This window comes from Fukomys damarensis, unplaced genomic scaffold (genome assembly GCF_012274545.1).
Source record: "Fukomys damarensis isolate Sample0158 unplaced genomic scaffold, DMR_v1.0_HiC HiC_scaffold_26, whole genome shotgun sequence".
Taxonomy (NCBI): Eukaryota; Metazoa; Chordata; class Mammalia; order Rodentia; family Bathyergidae; genus Fukomys; species Fukomys damarensis.
The window spans coordinates 25,075,854-25,094,469 of record NW_022900938.1 but is presented as its reverse complement, the minus strand read 5'-3'; the positions used below and the strand labels follow the sequence as shown (position 1 = coordinate 25,094,469).

Here is an 18,616-nt window from a genome sequence, read left to right as displayed (position 1 = left end):
AATGCTTTATTTTTATTTGCAAGTCATTTGTTGAAGACACTGGGTTGTCTTGGATAAGCTTTTCTTATAGCCCAGAATTTCCTTGTTGTTCTCCATGGAATTATTCCACATGTTGCAACCATCCTTTGTTATTCCTTCCTATAAAGTGGTAATCTGATGCTTGGGCGGATTCAGGGTTTTTTTTTTAAGGTTTAATTTTTTTGACAACACTGTTTCTTAGGTAGCGAGGTCTTTTCCATCAGAAAGCATGAAGCGTGACTTTGTTTTTATGATGCTCAGAATTTTAGGAATTGAAATCTCCATGATATAAAGTTTGACAAATGTAACCATACACTATTTTATGGATCATTTTTTAAAAGTATGTCCTCTGCTGATAATGGAAACCAAAACCCCTAGGAAGTCTTTAGACATTTAATCTTGATAAGAAAAAGCAGGTTAGCTGTTAGTTTTCAGCCATATGTGAAACTACTCAGGCAATGTGAAGTTATTCAATTCAGTCCCAACATTCGCTCCACCGTAAATGAGTCTCTCCTAGTGGGTTGTTTTGTGGGAGCAAAGGTTTTGTTCCTGGGGTATATGGGACCTTAGCCTCCATGGGCTTGGGAGGTTTCCCCAGTGTGGTGTTCAAGTGTGGGCAAGTCACCACTTTCTTGTGAGCTGAGCTGTTATCTGGTGGGCAGGGTGTCTCCTTGCTGGGCTGAGTTGTGTTCAATACATTGTTCATGTCAGTAGAAAGAACATTCCTGAGAGCCTGCTTTCTCAAATACCTTAAAAGACATGTAGACCCTGCCTTTTAAATTTGCTATCTAAACAGAAGAAAAAAAAATGTTTTTTGAAGTCCAAGGTACTGTATTAGTAAAATCTTTAACTAACTAAATATCTAACTAGCCAGTGTTTCAATGTCTCCTAGACTTTTGACTGAGAATGATATGTAGATAAAGATAGGAAATTGTATCTTGCATTAATGTATACATTATCCTCATTTACTGAAAAGGAGTGACTTTCTTAGGTGCGGTCCTCTTTGCCTTGGTAATAGCTTTACTATTCCTGGTACTCAGAGGGTTTAGATGATAAGAATATGGGGACATGCAAATCTTGCTCTAAAGAGTTGTGAACTTGATGGAAATCATTTGTGGTGTTGACTTACAGAGCACTACTACACACAAAAACAAAGCATGTTAGTCAAGTCTTCATTTAGGAATAACAGTGAGGAGAGACACATCTGTACCAGAAGGACTTCTAATTGGTTTGCAAACTCTGTCTTCCCAATTCCAACCCTTCGTAGACAAGGGCCATCGCTGACCTTTGCATAGACAAACCCAGCCTTTCTATTTGTCTTTCAGTAAATATAGCTTATAACCTGAATTTTCCAGCCTTCTAAGGTAGTCTTTCATGTCATGTCCAAAGAGATGCATGACATCCCTATTTTCAGGACTGGAGGTGGCCTGGTGTATCCTCAGAGACTCCAAGAGTTTTGCAGAGTTTTGAGGTCGCAGATATTGTCCCTCTCACAGCAAGGAGTTCCTGGTCCATCCTTTGGTCTATCAGGGCTATTTCCATGTTACCCTTGAGAGAAGACAGCTCTGCCATGCCCCAAACACAGACCTACCCTCCAAGTTAACATTCTGGCTAGGAGCAGTGTTTTGCTGTCAGAAAGGCTGCTCAGGCTGCTGCCCTGGACCAGATATGATCACCATTGTAGGACTGTATGAACAGCTGCTATTTGGGCTGACTCACTCACCCAGAAGAATATAGAGCCAGCTATTGATTTTAAAGTGAGAAAATAGGCAAAGCTGTCAGTAGTGTGCCTGTGTCGTTGCACCTTTATTTAACCTTGTCTGCGGATACCCAGATGCTGCCTGCTGGACAGGTGGTGTAGCTGCATTGTCGGCCTTCTGTTTTCCCATCACTGGTACCCATTGAAAACAGATCCCTCTGGGTGAGTTGTGCTTGTTTCAGAGGGGCAGAGTTTGCTGTCCATTAGGACTGTGGGAAACTTAGCCTCCCTGGGATTGGAATATTCCCCTTGCAGGACTTTTTCATATTTGGTACCGTGAGTCAGAAAGAACAAATCATTGTTGACCAGCTGGCTCCATTTTCATCTTTGGAGCAAAGATCCCAGGACTGAACCTAGAGAAGCTAGTGTTTCCACATCTCTGCTGCCCCTAGACCGTCATGTTAGCAGTCTGAGCTTCAATTTTCTCATCTGTGAAAGGGAGGGTAGCTAGTTATGGTGGAGCATGACTGTAATCCTAGCATTCTGGGAGGCTGAGGCAGAAGGATTGAAAGGTTGAGTCCATCCTGGGGGACTCAGGGAGAGCCTGTCTCCAAATGAAAACATAGAAAAAGGACTAGGGATGTAGCTCAGTGTAATGGCTCTGGGTTCAATTCCCAGTACCACCACCACCACCACACAGCAACAATAGCAACAACAAGAAGAGAAAAGCAGGTTTATTACTTTTCTAGGTCTGCCATAACCAAGAACCACAAATGAGTAACATAAACAGCAGAGATTTATTTGACCAAGTGCCATAGTTTTGGGATCTAGAAGTTCAAGATCAAGATGCCAATGGGGTTGGTTTCTCCTGAGTCCTCTCCTTGGCGTGTGGAGAGCTGTTGTTTCCCCGTGTCTTCACATGTTCTTCTGAGTCCAAGTTTCTTATGAACTCACTAGTCAGATGGGAGTAGTCCCCCACACTGATACAGTCACATTCCCCTTAACTACTTCAAGGCTCTATCTCCAAATATAGTCACATTCTGAGGCATCGGGGTTAGGACTTGATAATATTAATTGGGGCAGGGGAACAGGTCAGCCAGCCCAGGGTTTGCGGTGGAGGAAGTGTGCATGAACAATAGTTTTATAACAATTCTCTCAGTTGGTGGCTGTCTTCAGAAGGGCCTAGAAGCTAGGGTGCCAAGTTGTCCTGGTTTGTGCTGAAGGGTTTCCCAGGTTGTGAGACTTGAAGTAGCAAAACAGAGGCAGACCCAGCAACCCAGGATGGCTGGTCACCCTGTCCCGCTCTCCTGGAGGGTACAGGGAAGATATTTGGTCCCCAGCCCACCTCTGCCAGAGCTGTGCCACTTGTGCAGCATTTATACCAGCATCCAAGGCGAGATGAAATGTTTCATAGCCACAATCTCAGAAAACCACTTGACTCAATAGCCTCCATGGCCCTTTCCTACCGCCATATTTAATGATTCTAGGTCATTCATGCTTATTGAATTCCATTCATCTATCTGAAGCTAATAACTGGAGAAAAACTCATTTAGTTCTCATCCAGTTTGCAGGTGAAAGTGAAAACAGAGCAGGGAAATATTTGTGAAGCCACGCTGGTTCCCAGGCAGAGCGTGGTGCCTTTCTGTTCCATGTCAGAGCTCTCTGAGCTCTCTATGCCCATCTGAGCAGCAGCCCTGTGAATAGACAGCATTGCCTCTAGCTGCTACTGCCACCCTGAAGAAACTGAGGCAGAGCGGTGAGTCGCTAGCCCAAGTCTCATGGCTGGTCAGGGCATGGCCAAGATTGTGCCAGCGGTGTGGCTTGAGCCCTGGTATGTCCCCGCACTGAATCCAGATGCTGGTGTCCCTGCTGATGAGGAGCAAGGCTGCTTGGGTCAGTGTAAGGTAAGGACATCTCGGCTGATGGACTCTTGTCTTGAGGTCAGCCGTGTGGCCACCCCTAGCTGGTCCTGCCTTTTGCTCTTGCAGAAGCCCAGCCTACGGCAATGTTCTCAGGTGTCCACAGGTCTGGGGATCCCTTGTTAACTAATCCCCTTCAGCTCTTCAGAGGAGGCCCTTGTGCCACGCTTAAACTCCTCCCCATTCCTCGTGAGTTCTTTTTTCATGAAAGATCAGCAGCTGTTTCTGGCTGGACTTGAATAATTCTCTGTTGTTTATAGCCTAGTCATCTTTTTGCTGTTAACTTGGATATGTGGCAAATGATATTGGTTTTGTATTTAGGATAGTGCTATAAAGTGCCCTTAAAAGTGAAAAAGCAAGTAATATAAAAAGTATTTAGTAGCTAACAGCACAGATGATGTACAGAAGTGATAAAAATTGGGAGCATGTGGTGAAAAAGATTGATTTTGTGAAACACTAGATGGGAGGAGAGGCTGCTGCTTCAGAGAGTCTTGAAAGCAGCAAATCCAAGGCCTGAGCTGCCCCATCAGTCCCTCAGGGGACAGTGCCTCCATCAGACAGGGCTCACCTCGGCCCTCAGGTTGTGGCTGCAGGCCCCTTGGAGGGCAGGGTGCCTTTCTGGGCTTTGTTTTGTATTTATAATGGTTTTCAATATTGTTTAAATGTTCTCATTAGGGTAAGAAACCAACACTAAAACCAAAATCAGTGCCTTCTCCAGGCCTGGGCTTTGCTTTGGGAAAAGTATGTGCAAGCTGGGTGGAGGCACTTCTCCTGGTGAACAGTAAGCTACAGGCGGGCGGGGAATTGGGTCCCACAGCTCTCCTGGTGGAGCCTGGTCATCCCTCCTGGGTGCTGAGAAGCAGGAGCTTCTCTGAGAGTAGTCTGAGAGCACATGAACCCGAAGGGCCTTTTGCACAGGGTCAGCCTCTGCCTGCTGAGTTTGCTGTTGGTAACTACTCCTGAGCTGTGTCCTGCTCACTGTTAACCAAGGCAGTGAATCTGGGGCTTTCTTCGGGTGTGATTCCCACATCAAGCTCTTGCTGTAGGATGATGTCTGGACGTGGCTGATCTCCCCAGGACCCAAGAGCTATTAACAATGGGTGTTGTGTGTAGTACATGCACCAAGTCTTTTGACTTTCCACACATATGGTGCACATGAGTTTCCAGAGTTCATCAGGGAAGCCTCATCAAATTTACCATAACCTGGAGACAAATATTTTAGACCTATAGTTTTTAGCTACTTTCCCACCACTCGCTGCCTAACAAGGCAGCTACCTAGTCACGACTAGCACCTCTTCTTTGAGCCTTTACTCCCTCCTGCAGTGTGAATATAATCTCCACTTACAGAACTGTGCTTGTAGGGTGTTCCAGAGTTGTGTCACCTCTCTGCTTTATCTTCAGTTACCATTTCTTAAGGTGTTTCTAAGTTTTTTTTTTCAGGCTACCTGAAATACAGGAGGAAAGTAAAAAGAAACACAAAGCTACTGGTTAAGAAATAAAACATATTTTTATTTTCAAAGCTCAGTACCTCTAATCCTGTTATCTCTTGGCATAAAAAAAAATCTTTTCCCACCAGAAAACATTTTTATGGATTATTTCACTACAACCCCATGATGCTTGGACTTGAATCACTTCCTGATCCTATGGACACGTGGGAAATTATAGAGACCATTGGTAAAGGCACCTATGGCAAGGTCTACAAGGTAACCAACAAGAGAGACGGGAGTCTGGCTGCAGTGAAAATTCTGGACCCCATCAGTGTAAGTCACTAGTAAACTGGGACTACAATGTGGTGTTTTCATACACATTGAGCTCTCCATTTCTTTTCCTGATCTGAGTGATAATTGTTATGAAAGGTGTCAAGAAATCTGAAAATGGTCACAATTTGTCAGCCATTCTGAAGGGAGGGCATTTGCTTGGAGTTTAATACTTTCCTTGACTTTTGTTTTTTGATTTTTACTCTTGTGTGGTTTTGGTCCTCTGGGCTCTTCAGAAATTACTCTTTTGGAAAGAGTGATGTATTCTACTCCCTGGTCTCTAAAAGTTACAGTGACTGAGAATTGTACTACTCGATCATCGTAAGCTGACATTTTATTTTAGAGCTGAGGTTATGATCCCATACACTGCTGTGCACAGTGAAGTTGTGTGTGATCTGCCCTGTTTTGGGTCCCTTCAAGCTACTTCTCCATAACTGCTTTGAAAATTCAGACATTTCTCAGTGAAAGAGATACAGTACCTAAATTAGTGCAGTTAAAGAAAAAGATGATAACATAAAGAAACTTTATCAATACACTAACATAGAAGATTTAAATTGGAATTGTCCATTGTTAGATATTTTGAAGATACAGGAATGGTAACATTAAAACACACAGTTAATATACTTTATTAATTGATTACTTGAGCGTGATGTACCATCTGTATCTTTCCTTTCTCATTAGTCTTAACTCATCATGGATTTTTTTTTCTTACCTTGTTTAGGATATGGATGAAGAAATTGAGGCAGAATACAATATTTTGCGATTTCTTCCAAATCACCCCAATGTTGTGAAGTTTTATGGGATGTTTTACAGAGCAGATCACTGTGTGGGTGGACAGCTGTGGCTGGTCTTGGAGGTAAGAGGCTCCCTTTGGGTAACCACTGATTCTGACAGTGTGGGGAAAGCAAATGCTTTATTGCCTAAGAGTTCTAAGATACACGTTCAAGCAGTATGTCTCTCCTTTGTATCAGAGACACTTTACCAGTGTGGAATTCTCTGTAGTTCTTACAGATAGGTAGGCTCTGTGCTGAAAATATTTCTATTCTTGTTTCTTGCCTCAAAAATTTAACTATCTTTTATTCTGCCACAGAGTGAATACAGGAATACCATTGGAAGAGGTTATATCATTCCCCATTTATCAGAACATATGTTCCAATTGATTGCAACTCATTTTCAAAACTTGTTAAGCCCAGCTGGAGTTGGCCTACCATTTTTGGATTGGCCCACTTGTGTTTGTTAATCCTCATCTTAGACTGGGTTTCCTGAAAGCAGAGTTGTGTGTGAAAGCTGTGTGGGGGATTTTGTTTGGAAGAAAGCAGGGAAAGTAGGTGGGACAAGGAGGAGATCAAACAGCGTTGTAGTTGCAGCCGAGCCCCCTGGTAATCCTAGGAAAATGGAGAGCTGGGAGACCTTCTCAGAGGTGTCTTGAATTGCATTGCCACAATGGCCAGTCATTGGCTGTGCGCTGCTCCTGGGTGTGACCTTAGGCAAGCAGTTCCCTGCAGTGAAGGGTAGTTCCTAGTGAGCGATGCAGATGGGACTGGGTCCAAGAAGCAGTAGACTTCCTCAGAAGCATAATTGTAGGGCGGAATCTGAGGGGACACCATGGTATCCACTGAGGTCCTCCATTTTCCCTTCGTATATTAATCAGAATGAGTGTAAACATGTGGGTGCAAAAGGGCTGATCTCCAAAGTCACAACTCTCCATGGAATTGAAATAACAAGAACAGGACAAGCCTCTTGCCTCATTCTCACAGGGCCCACTACGTTCTGGACTTGGCCCCTCTTAGCTAGCTAAGGCCACCCCACCTGCGGTCACATGGATGACTCAGGATCGTGTGCACATACTCAGAAGCTTTAAGAGAGAGGCACCAAAGGAGAGCCAGCCCTTTGCCACTGCCTGGTGCCTCGTGTCCGTGTCTGCCTGACTCTGGGAAGGCAGGAGCATGGGACCTTGTGCACTAAGCTGCCATGGCAACTGTGTATGGAGAATTCATTGTTATATTCAGATGAAATAATCAGCAGGAAAACCGGTTTGACTATTTCTGTCACATCAGTTGGCTTCCTCAGAATATAGATGTAAGGGACTTTGGCTTTTCAGGAATGATCTTCCCTTTAGTTGACTGGTTAAGTCACATAAACATTCTCATGTTATCTTTTGGGTTTCACTAACTCCCCACCCTCTACCCCAATAGTGCGGTGATTTTATCCTGTCAATGGAGCTATTTAACGCGCTGCTTTGTTTGGGAGTGGTACTGTTTCTGGGGTCTCTGATTATATTTATCTTCAGTCTCTTTAACCTCACTGTGACTCAATAATGAAAGCGCAGTGACTGAGAGAGAAATCTTAGTCACTCATTGAATATTCTCCTTCCTTTCCCCATACAGTTCACTCTGCACTTCCAAAATATCTGCATTCAGGCCCAGAGAACTGGAGCTTCCTGGAACTGCCCAGGGGCTTCCCTTTGTGCAACCAGGCAAGCAGGTGAGCTGCTCATGCCTGCGGCCTCCCAGTGAAAGAATGATGAGGAGTGAGCACAGGCATAGCCCCAGGATGGCCAGGACAGCAAGGCCTTGAAAGATTAGAAGGCGCCCAGAATGATGGCACAAGCTGTGGGCAGGCACTTCTTTGCAAACCACCTGGTGCTTTTTCAAAGTGACCATAGGCAGATGACGAGGCCACCCTGGGTCGGTGAATTCATTATATCTCAGCAATGCAATATGCTGGCATTTAACTTTTGCTGGTTGTGTAGCCCATGCCAAAGCTGTATCTAGGTTGCTGGGTGTCTTTGATCTTTTCTGTTCCAGGAAGAACTGCAAGACTCTTATACAAACACTGGCATTATTGGGCTCCTAACACTGGCAGAAGCCTCCAATTTCAGTCCCTGGTGTTTCATGGAGGGACAGAAGACCAGAGAGGGGAATAATAGGCTTAAGGTCACATAACCACAGTGCTGAAAACAAAATGAAATTAAAATGTCATTTCTGAAATTTCTTACTAATTTTTTAGTAGAAAGCAAACAGAAGCTCTGTTTCACGATAGACACCTACTATATTATTCAGACAGGGAAAGAAAACAATTGCTGCATATTTTAGAAAATCTATGAATGTTTTTAGTGAATGTTAAAAATTGCCTAATATGTGCTAAGATGTGAACTACATTTTCTCTTTCTCCTTTTTGTGTGAAACCTTGACAGGCAGAAACTATTAATGTTAGCATGAAACAAATGTTCAATCTAAAAGAAATGGTTTAGAGTAATGTAAATAAAGCTGTAGAGAAAAAAAAAGAAAAACTTTGTTTTTAAACGAGGTAAAAGAATTTGCTTTTAAAAATCTGTCCTGCACCTCCAACCCCTACCCGGAGATCTAAGTTCAGTGTCTAGTGCACAGCAAAATCAGAGAGAGAGAGACTGAGAGCGGGAGAGAGAGGCACAGAGAGACAGAGACAGAGACTTGAGCAAGACAGAGAGAGACCTCTGTTCAGCTTTTGCTTTTCCTGAAGACTAGAAAGTCACTTTATGGCAGTGTCTGTTATACATCAAACTATTTTCACCTATTGATATCGTGTGAATTCAATTTTTCAGGCTAATGGATCGGGGTCTTAGTAGTACTCTGGTAGGAGAATAAGACCTGTAGGTTTTGATTGGTCTAAGATGGTCAGAAAGCACTGGAGCATGGAATATTGACTCAGACAGTAGATCCTGGAAAGTCTGGACTGAGAGTCGCTGGAATGCTTGGAGTCAGGGTAAAGAAGAGAATTTTGAAATAAGACAGATTTGCATCCTATATGCATGTGCTATACGCTTTTGCTCTTCAACAAAAGACAGTTAAGAAGCTGAGATGTGGAAGTGATTCTGTCCACTCATGGCCCTACTCAGTATGTGCCCTGGAGAAAGACTGAGATGGGAGGGGAAGCCGTGGAGCCCACCTACTTTTCTAGGCACGAGCGTCTCACCACTCAGGGCAAAACAATAGGATTTCGAGTGATGTTGTTCTCATTTGGTACTCAGTGAAATAAACATGATCTGTTCCAACACATAAAGAAAAAGTGGGACATGAACAGTGCCCAACACAATGCTTTTTAAGGCATCCACTGAAGTAATTTCGACGACAACCTCTGTTTAATGTTCTCTGTAAAACCTAACAGCCTTGAAAGACCTTGATAGCCCCACTGAACAAAAAGGCATGGAAAGAAATTCCTCTTCATTTTGCAGACTGGTGAAGTCAAATCAACACGTTGGGACAGAAACGACCTGACAGTTGGACTAGGCTAGAACAAAGGTCTGATGATTTTGGTGCAGGGCCGTTCCTTATTAATGTAGAGGAAAAGCTGAAGGCTTATTGAGCGAGGAACATTTTATTGCTTGAAATTATGACTGGCATAAGAAATACACATACTGTGACTGAGTCAATATTCGATGATGTTTTGGAAAATAGATGTGGAATGTAAGTGATTTTTCTATTTTTCTTGGTTTGGAGCAAAATGCTCATTAAATTCTAGATGCATCCAGCTGCCACATTTCCTGAATGCTGAGGGCGTAGAGAAGAATTGAGGGGATGGAGCCACACCTCTGTATTTGAGTTTGAAGGCTGGCAGAGTGGGTGGGAAGAAAGGGCTGATGTGCCAACCCTCAGGGCCGGGGCAGGAAGCACAGTTGCCTTCTTATAACTCTTAAGGGGATTATTTTATTGGATGCATTTAAATACATTTCCTTGTTATATTTTTTTTAATTGTTCAGCCCATTTCACCCAAAATTTATTCTGGATAGACAATTATGAGTGTGTACCTGTGTGTGTGTGTGTGTGTGTGTTTAATATTCAAGAGCCTTGAATCTTTTTTTCTATAACCCATGAGCTGCCCTTTAAAGCCTTGCTGGTGGGCTTGTCAACTTCACAGGACAGCTTCCTTTATAGATGCTCTGAGCAGTTTAATGATATGTTTCTGTGCATTCTGGAAAGTCAGGCAGCTCTTAAACTCTGACATTTAGTGAACAAAAGGCCCTGGCTAAGTGAGAACTCTGTTGTTCTTAAATCTACAGCTGAGTTTTGATCCTGCTGACAAATAGCTGTTCTTAATTCCTTCAGAGATTTTGGAATGATGAAAAGAAGTTTGTAAGTTGGCTGCTTGCAAAACGTATTGCTGAGGAGGCCTTTGTTGCATACATGGCTACACTTAGAGTAAGGAAGGAGAGATGAAAGTGGGATTGCAGGGGGAGATGGCAGGCTCGTATTAGGCGGGATCATGATCAGCATTTAATTTAAACTTTCTCTTGGTAGAATTTCCATAGCACACTTGTAATTCAGGAAAGCACGTGTCCCGCTGAGCTGTGCGCCAGGCTGAGGGTGGTCCTGATGCAGGTACTGTCGTGCGTGGCATTCCTGTTCCTGGTGGGCTCTGAGCAGCAAGAACGTATGGGCATTTCCTAGAGTCTTACAGGTTCTGCAGAATCTGTCAGAAATTCCTGTTATTCTGTCCGATAAGAGCCTCTCAAATCTGCCTCCTCAGCCTCATGATTTGATTTTTGGCCCTGCCGTCCTTAATGGCTTCGACGTCTCTTGATGGATGCTTTTCTTCTGTCCATGCTCTGATCTTCTGCCTGAGTCATCTTTGTAAAAGGCAAATCTGAATGTTGGAACTTCCTGCCTGAAATCTGTCCAAAGCGTGTCGTCCTAACCTAGTGATATATCATAGACTTAATGCAGAGTAATAACATCCCTAGCTCTCAGCAGGGCACGCCTGTCAGTCTCTGTCCATCACATTCCTTCCCCATTGTCCAGCTCGAGGATCCTGTCACCATTGGTCCCGAGACCAGCAGAGAGTTTAGAATTCACAGAGACACACACACTCACACACTTATTCTTTTGTGCTCCCTTTCTTTGCACAGATGTTCTTCCCCTTCTTAGCCACATGCTTCAAACACATTTGTCTTTCAAACTCACTATATGTGTTACATCCTCTGGGAGAATTTCCCAGGCTTCCCTTCACTCAGCAGAGATTCCTTCCTTGTTTTGGGCCACCACACTCCCGAGGTCCGCACCTAGTTGCTCATGTGCCCATTTCTAGGCAGTGATCTCTTTGAGGCTGGGGGTGCGCCATATGTATGTGCCTTAGTGAGAGTAAATATACTGGCCAATTGCAGACTAGTGAGAACAGAGAGGTGAACACTGAATGTTCTTTATCCTTTCAGGGTCATGGAAGACATCACTAGAAATGAAAGAATATGGGGCCCTTTGGAAGACTGTGCTAGTCAGCTTTTCACCATTGTGACGAAATATCTGAGATAATTAACTCGTAAAGAGAAAATGTTCATTTTGGTTCATAGTTTCAGAGATTCCAGTCTGGAATTAGGGGACCTATCTTTTAGGCCTCTGGTGTGGGTGCTGATGGCAAATTACTCAGTCAGTTCATGGTCAGGAAGTGAAAGAGAAAGTTGAAGAGGCCGGGCTCCCACAGACACACCTAGTGACCTAAAGACCTGCCTCGAGGCCCCTCCTCCTAAAAGTCCACAGCACCTTCCAACAGTGCTACTCTGGGGGGCCAACCTTTATTGTATGGGTCTTCTGGGGACATTTAGCATCCCAACTATAGTAGGCATGATGCTGGCACTCAACACGAGGTATTGGTGTTGAGTTGCCAGACAGTAGATTCTAGTGTCACTCAATATAATTCCACACTCATGGACATTCATAGTCTTCAATGCATTTCACCACTCTTAGAGTCCTTCCTAAATTATTCCTGAGATATAGTAATTTTAGGCTAATTTTTGAAATTCCCCAATTTTATATTATACTGTTTGTCACCATACCATCACTTATGAGCAATTTAAATGATTAAAAACTTTGTCAAATTCATTTCCAGGGTATCCTGTTTGTTAAGGTGTGTAAGGCATCTTTCTAGGTATCTATCAGTGAATAGTAGCCACATCAAATAAACATATCTGTTCAGCCTTTATTAAAATATTACAGAGTCAGTAGCTCCTAATGTATTTTTTGTCTGGTGAAGAGTTGTCTGTTTTAGTTTTTTAAAATTTATTTTGTTATTAGATGTTCGTAAATCATGCATCTCACAGTCATCTTGTGGCGTGGTTACATGTACACATTACAGCGTGGGCATTTTTTTCTCCTTTCCCCTCCTACTCTGGTTCCTCGATCACCTTTTTCATACCCGTTGATACTATGAGCACATGTTATGATATGTGTAGTTCACACTGACTGGAGTTACTAGGATCCTGTGAATGCCCATCTTTATTACTCTCATTTCCTCATCCCCTCCCCTTTCCCCCTTCTTCTTGTTCCCTCAGATCTTTTCCCTGTTGGATGAGATCTGTCCCCTTGATGCTTTCTATCCTTCTTTTATCATTCTCTCGGTTTGTACTTTGCCTCACTCAAATGAGGGATACCATACTACAGTATTCAAGCTTGTGTGTCTCATTTATTTTGCTCAACATTATGTTTTCCAGGTGCATTCATTTTCCTTCAAATGTCTCAAATCTGTCATTCTTGGTAGCTGGGTAGTATTCCATTGATATAGACACCGCATTTTGTTTATTCAGTCATCTGTTGGTGGATATACAGGCTGCTTCTGGGATTTAGCGATTACCATGTGCTGCTATAAACATGGGTGTGCAGGTATCACTGTAGTGTGATAACTTAAGCTCTTTGAGGAAGGTAACTAGCAGGGGGGTATCTGAGTTGTCTGGAATTTCTAATTTCAACTCTTTGAGGAATCTTCATACTGATTTGCATAATAGTTGTACTAGTTTGCACTCCCACCAACAGTGCAGAAAGGTTCTTCTTTCAGCACTGCCATACCAGCACTTGTGATTGATTTCCTAACCTTCGTCCTTCTTTCCAGAGTAAGGTGGACTCTTAGTGCTGTTTTAATTTGCATTAAATGACCAGGGATGTTGAACATTTTTCATATATTTATTGACCGTCTGTATTTCTTCCTCTGTGAAGTGTCTGTTCATTTTTCTAGTCCCCGCCGCTTTTGGTACCAGGGATTGAACTCAGGGCCTTGCGCTTGCGAGGCAGGAGCAGTGCCATTGAGCTAAATCCCTGGCCCTCTAGCCCATTTCTTAACTAGATCTTTCAAATGATGTACCTCCAGCAACACTTGTAATGTGTTTTCATCCTCTGCACTGACTCCTCGAGGGCCTAGCCCTGTCTGACTACCTAAAATATGTCTACCTAACTTAGCTGTCTATAATCACATGATACTCTACATGGAAGACCCAAAAAGTCCCACCAAAAACTCTTAGAATTAATTCCAATTTCAGTAAAGTAGCAGGATACAAGATCAGCACACAAAAATCATTAGCATTTGTGTACAGCAACAATGAACGGGATGAGAAGGAAATTATGAAAACAACACCATTCACAGTTGCTTCAAAGAAATGGAATACTTAGGAATTAATCTAACCAAAGTGAAAGACTTCTACAAAGAAAACTGCAGTACTCTGAATAAAGAGATTGCAGAAGACATCAGAAAATGTGAAGATGTCCTCTGCTCCTGGATAGGAAGAACCAATATTGTCAAAGTGGCCATACTTCCAAAAGTGTTACACAGATTCACTGCAGTTCCAATCAAAATACCAACAGCATGCTTTACAGATCTAGAGAAAACAATCCTAACATTCATATGGAACTAGAAGAGACCCCAAATACCAAAAGTAATTTTGGGCAATAAGAACAAAGCAGGAGGCATAGCAACACCAGACTTCAAGCTATACTATAAAGCAATAGTGATAAAGACAGCATTGTAGTGGAACAAAAACAGACATGTGGATCAATGAAACAGAATTGAGGATACAGAATCCTTACCAGACATTCAACTATTTGATCTTTGACAAAGGGGCCAAAAACATATATTGGAGGAAAGATAGACTGTTCAACAAGTGGTGTTGGGAAAACTGATTATCTATTTGTAGAAGAATGAAAGGACCCATAACTCTCACCATATACTAAATTAAAATCAAAATGGATCAAAGATCTAAACATTAACACAGAATAAACCTCCTGGAAAACAAAATAGGTAAAATACTTGAAGATGTAGGAGTAGGAAAGGATTTTCTAAAGCGATGTCTGTGTTAGGAAAGATGTTAATCTCTGCTTCTGTTTTCTTGGAATAAGAACAGACCCTGGACTCAAACAATGAGACCCTGAAGAGCTACCTACTATTCACTAGTTAACACTTTCCCAAATTGCAGGAGAAGTACCTGCAGGTAACCTAAGTCTTTAAGCAGGTTGTGGTTGTATTTTTTTTTTTTTTTTCCTGTATAAGGTCAAGGATGGCTCTTAGAATCTTATGAATGCTCTGGTTGTCTCTCCAGAAAAACTCAAGATGCATGAATAATATACTGCCTGCAATTTCAGAATATTTTCATGCCTTGCTCAAATAGTTTAGTAACCCTGCATTTAAGATAGCTTATTGCAGACCCAAACCAGAGTCTTCTGTAATTAGTAAAAATTATCCTTGAAAACCTTCAAACTGCAGAGAAAGTATCGTATACCTGATTTATGGACTCGCTTCAGTGATGTACAATATACAGCAAAGAACAAGTATGCAAAATATAATCACTTACAGTGTTTTAAATTATTAGGAGGAACTAGGAGGGAGACAGAAAGAGCCAAAAGCTTAAACCTGAATAGAAGACACCATGTCCCTATGGTACAGTCCCATCCCATAAACCTGACACCCATTGGCAACTCTAGAAAGAGCTACTAGCCGGACTTCCGAGGCCTGCAATGTGGGTATGGGAGGCAGGAAGGTTTGGTCACTGAAATCCATTCCCTGTCAGGTATCGAGGATATCCATCTTGCTTCTTCTTGTCCTTTCTTATCCTCAAAATGCACATTTGAAAAAAAAAATATAGTGGACCCTTGAGTAAAGACCAGCCTGACCTACAAACAACTCAGATTACAAGTGGAATTTTAGTTTTAACTTACAAAGTCTTGAATTACAACTGAATGTGCTTCTGGATGGCCTCATATACAGATTTAACCCTGAAAGAGTTCTGGAAAGAACATTACAACATCCTTCCCTGTGTGGGGTTAATTGAGAAATCCTGGGCCAATGCCTCTCTAAGGACCCTGAGATCTGCCTCTACACCAGAGAGAGGCTTTGAAGGCTGTATAGAGGAGCCTGAACCTTCAGTTAACCAACCTGAGCTACAGCAGCTTTTGGGAATGAATTTGAGTTCATAAGTCAAGGGTCCACTGTAGCTGAAAATGTAAAAGATCCAATAAGTCACCACGATTACTGATGGGTTTTTTTTCTTTTTGATACCTAAATAATAACTTACACTTTTCTATTTTACTTGGCAATTAAAAAATCAGTTTTTGGTTGTGTACTTTTGCTAATAAATCATCACCTTGAATAAAGGCTGTACATACACAAAAAGAGTTGGATTTGGCTGGCTAATGGAAATTTAAAGTCTAATTATTCCAAGGTGGAGTTTTGCGGTCTATAAATATACTATGTTTAGTAAGTAATCAGTGAACTTTTCTCTTTAATTTATTTTTCTTTTCTTTTGGTTTGGGTTCTGCTGCTCCCTCTCTGGGTGGCACCTCCTCCTGCAGCTGTGTAATGGGGGCTCTGTCACGGACCTTGTGAAAGGCCTCCTCAGGAGTGGCCAGCAGTTGGATGAAGCAGTGATCTCCTACATCTTGTATGGAGCCCTCTTGGTAAGAACATCCATCGTCCAAGGAGCTGGAGGTGACAAGAGCAGAGGGGGAGATTTGTACACTGCATGGCATCTCATTGCATATTAACGATGGGGGAAGTGCCCCATAATATGCAAGCATAATTAATTGCAGGAAAGTGTAGCCAAATGTGGACTTTCTAATAGTGGGGTAATCGCTTTAAAATAAGCACGTCAATCTCCCCTTTCTTTCTTTTTCCCCCCCCTGTGTGCTGGTGGTGGGTGCCATGCAGGGCCTTCAGCATTTGCACAACAACCAAATCATCCACCGTGACGTGAAGGGGAATAACATTCTTCTGACGACAGAAGGAGGAGTTAAACTCGTTGACTTTGGTAATGGCTGTGTGTCGTTTGTTTTCTTGATGTGTGCAATTTAGCCAAAGGGGACAATTTATTGCAGTTTCAGAAAATGGGGCCTCTCTGCTACACCACAGGCTGGGGGACTTTTCCAGGCAAATGTAGGCTGGGTAGTGGATCACCCTACCAGATGGATCACCCTGGGACATACTGTTTGTAAATCTATTTTTGGCTTTAGAAGCAATTTTATTAAAGATAGAAAATACAAGTGTTGAAAACCTTTTTGGTTTTCTGGTGAGTGTTTTACATCTCAGGGTAAATGTCTATAATTTACATTTTGTCATGTTTGCATATGAAAAGAGAAGGCAGTTTGCTCTCTTAAATGGCTTTCACTGGCCTTAGGCATACTTATTCCCAGTGAGCCAAAGTTAAAATAGTCCTCTGGGCCTGGGAGCTAACATCCCTTTAAAAGCTGATTATTGTTTCCACATGTGGGGGCTGGTTGAACTTGAAACATTAACAGGAAATGGAAGGGTAAGAGGAAATGCACTCTCACTTGAGGCCAGATGATTAAGTATCTTCCTCCATAAAATGAAGTACCTTATTAAAAAAAGAAGTCCCCCTAAATAATTGGGAAATATAATCGGAAGATTTTTTTAGGTTGATCCTGGTTGTTGATATTTTTCTTTTGGTTCCAAATTTGAAGGGATATGAACAGGAATATTCATTAGAAAAAATTCTTATGATTTGATAAAATGATAAATGCTCCAGTACAGTGGAGTTCATATGACCTACCTTTTTTTTTTTTTTTTTTCCTTTACCAGGATTGAACTCAGGACCTTTCACTTGAAAGATAGGTGCTATGCCACTGAGCTAAATCCCCCACCCATACCTCCTATTTTTGTATGGGCCACCAGTTAAGAATGATTTTTAAATTTTTGAATGATTGAAAAACCCCAAAGAATATATTGAGATGTAAACATTATGTAAAATTCAGATTTCAACATACTTAAAGTTTTTTTGGAGTACAGCCTTACTGTGTGTATTTTTTATGGCAGCTTTAGCTTACAACAGCACAGTTGAATAGCTATGACAGAGACCATATGGAGCCTTAAATATTTACTATCTAGCCCTTTATGGGAAAAATTGTCAACCCTAGTCTGGTATCACCTTCTACTAACTGCTGAATTCCAATACCATTTTCTTGCAGGGGTCTCAGCTCAACTCACCAGTACACGCTTACGGAGAAACACATCAGTTGGTACCCCATTCTGGATGGCCCCTGAGGTAAGCAGAGAATACAGTACCTGGTTCTTTGTACTTGTTGAGTACCTTAACACTATGCCTTTTTATGGGTAAGTCATATGTTATCTAAAACTTTCAAGATGAAAGCCTTTGTTTTCATTAAACTGTAAGAATTCTAGTTTGGTGAGATGCTAGTAAGACAATCTCAGAAAAAGCAGGATCAGTACCCTCATGCAATTAGAAAAAGATGTCCTTCCAGGAGACGCAGCCCCTTCAAGGGTTATGCTTGGCAAGGCCATCCAACACCTGCTGCAATTTCCTCAAAGGTTACCTCTCATCTACAGTTTTCTCTTAAACTTGGGAAATGGACAGACGCATCTCAAAGGAAAAGAAAACCCCCCCAAATTGCAGTGTTTATTTAAATATTCCTTGAGGAGGTATATAAAATGAAACTAGCTATAAAATTTCTTGTCACATATTTATAGAATTATAAAACCAAAGAGAAAAATGTATTAGGCAAAAACTACAGAGCCAGTCACATTTAAGTAAACAGCTTTAGTCTAATGAGACAAACGATATTGTTCTCTGAGTCTCAGTTGTCCTTTGCTTTGTGATCTTGTTTGAGAGCAGGATAGCGTGGGCTGTTGTGAGTCTGTCATGCCCACAACCAGGAAGCTTGTGGTGACCCTGTCCTCCTACTACTTGGCTGTGTTTCAGTAAGTGGCTTTCTGCTGACCTCTGGCTGTTGCTTTTTCTAGGCCAGATGCCAGCTTTATTATAAACATAACGTGCACACTGAAATTATATGGTAAATGGCCTTTCAGATGATCTGGATTATGTTTTTACTCCTCTCATTATTATTGTTAATACAGTGATCGCTGAAACAAAAACAAATAAAAAGTTTTCGTAGGGATCTCATGAACTCCATTTTGAGAAACACTGTCAGATGGAGTTGAAATTCTTTTGGATGGAATTCCTT

At 42.0% G+C, this 18,616-nt stretch overlaps 1 protein-coding gene across 1 annotated transcript in view; it reads left to right on the top strand.

Annotated features, from left to right (window-relative positions):
• Myo3b (myosin IIIB) overlaps window positions 1-18,616 on the top strand; it is a 453,146-nt gene that overhangs the window by 41,873 nt on the left and 392,657 nt on the right. Inside the window, exons 3-7 of the mRNA XM_010606961.3 lie at window positions 5,213-5,396; window positions 6,115-6,249; window positions 15,974-16,078; window positions 16,329-16,428; window positions 17,603-17,679. Of these exons, the coding sequence (XP_010605263.1) occupies window positions 5,213-5,396; window positions 6,115-6,249; window positions 15,974-16,078; window positions 16,329-16,428; window positions 17,603-17,679 (601 nt within the window). The remainder of the gene's footprint in view (window positions 1-5,212; window positions 5,397-6,114; window positions 6,250-15,973; window positions 16,079-16,328; window positions 16,429-17,602; window positions 17,680-18,616) is intronic.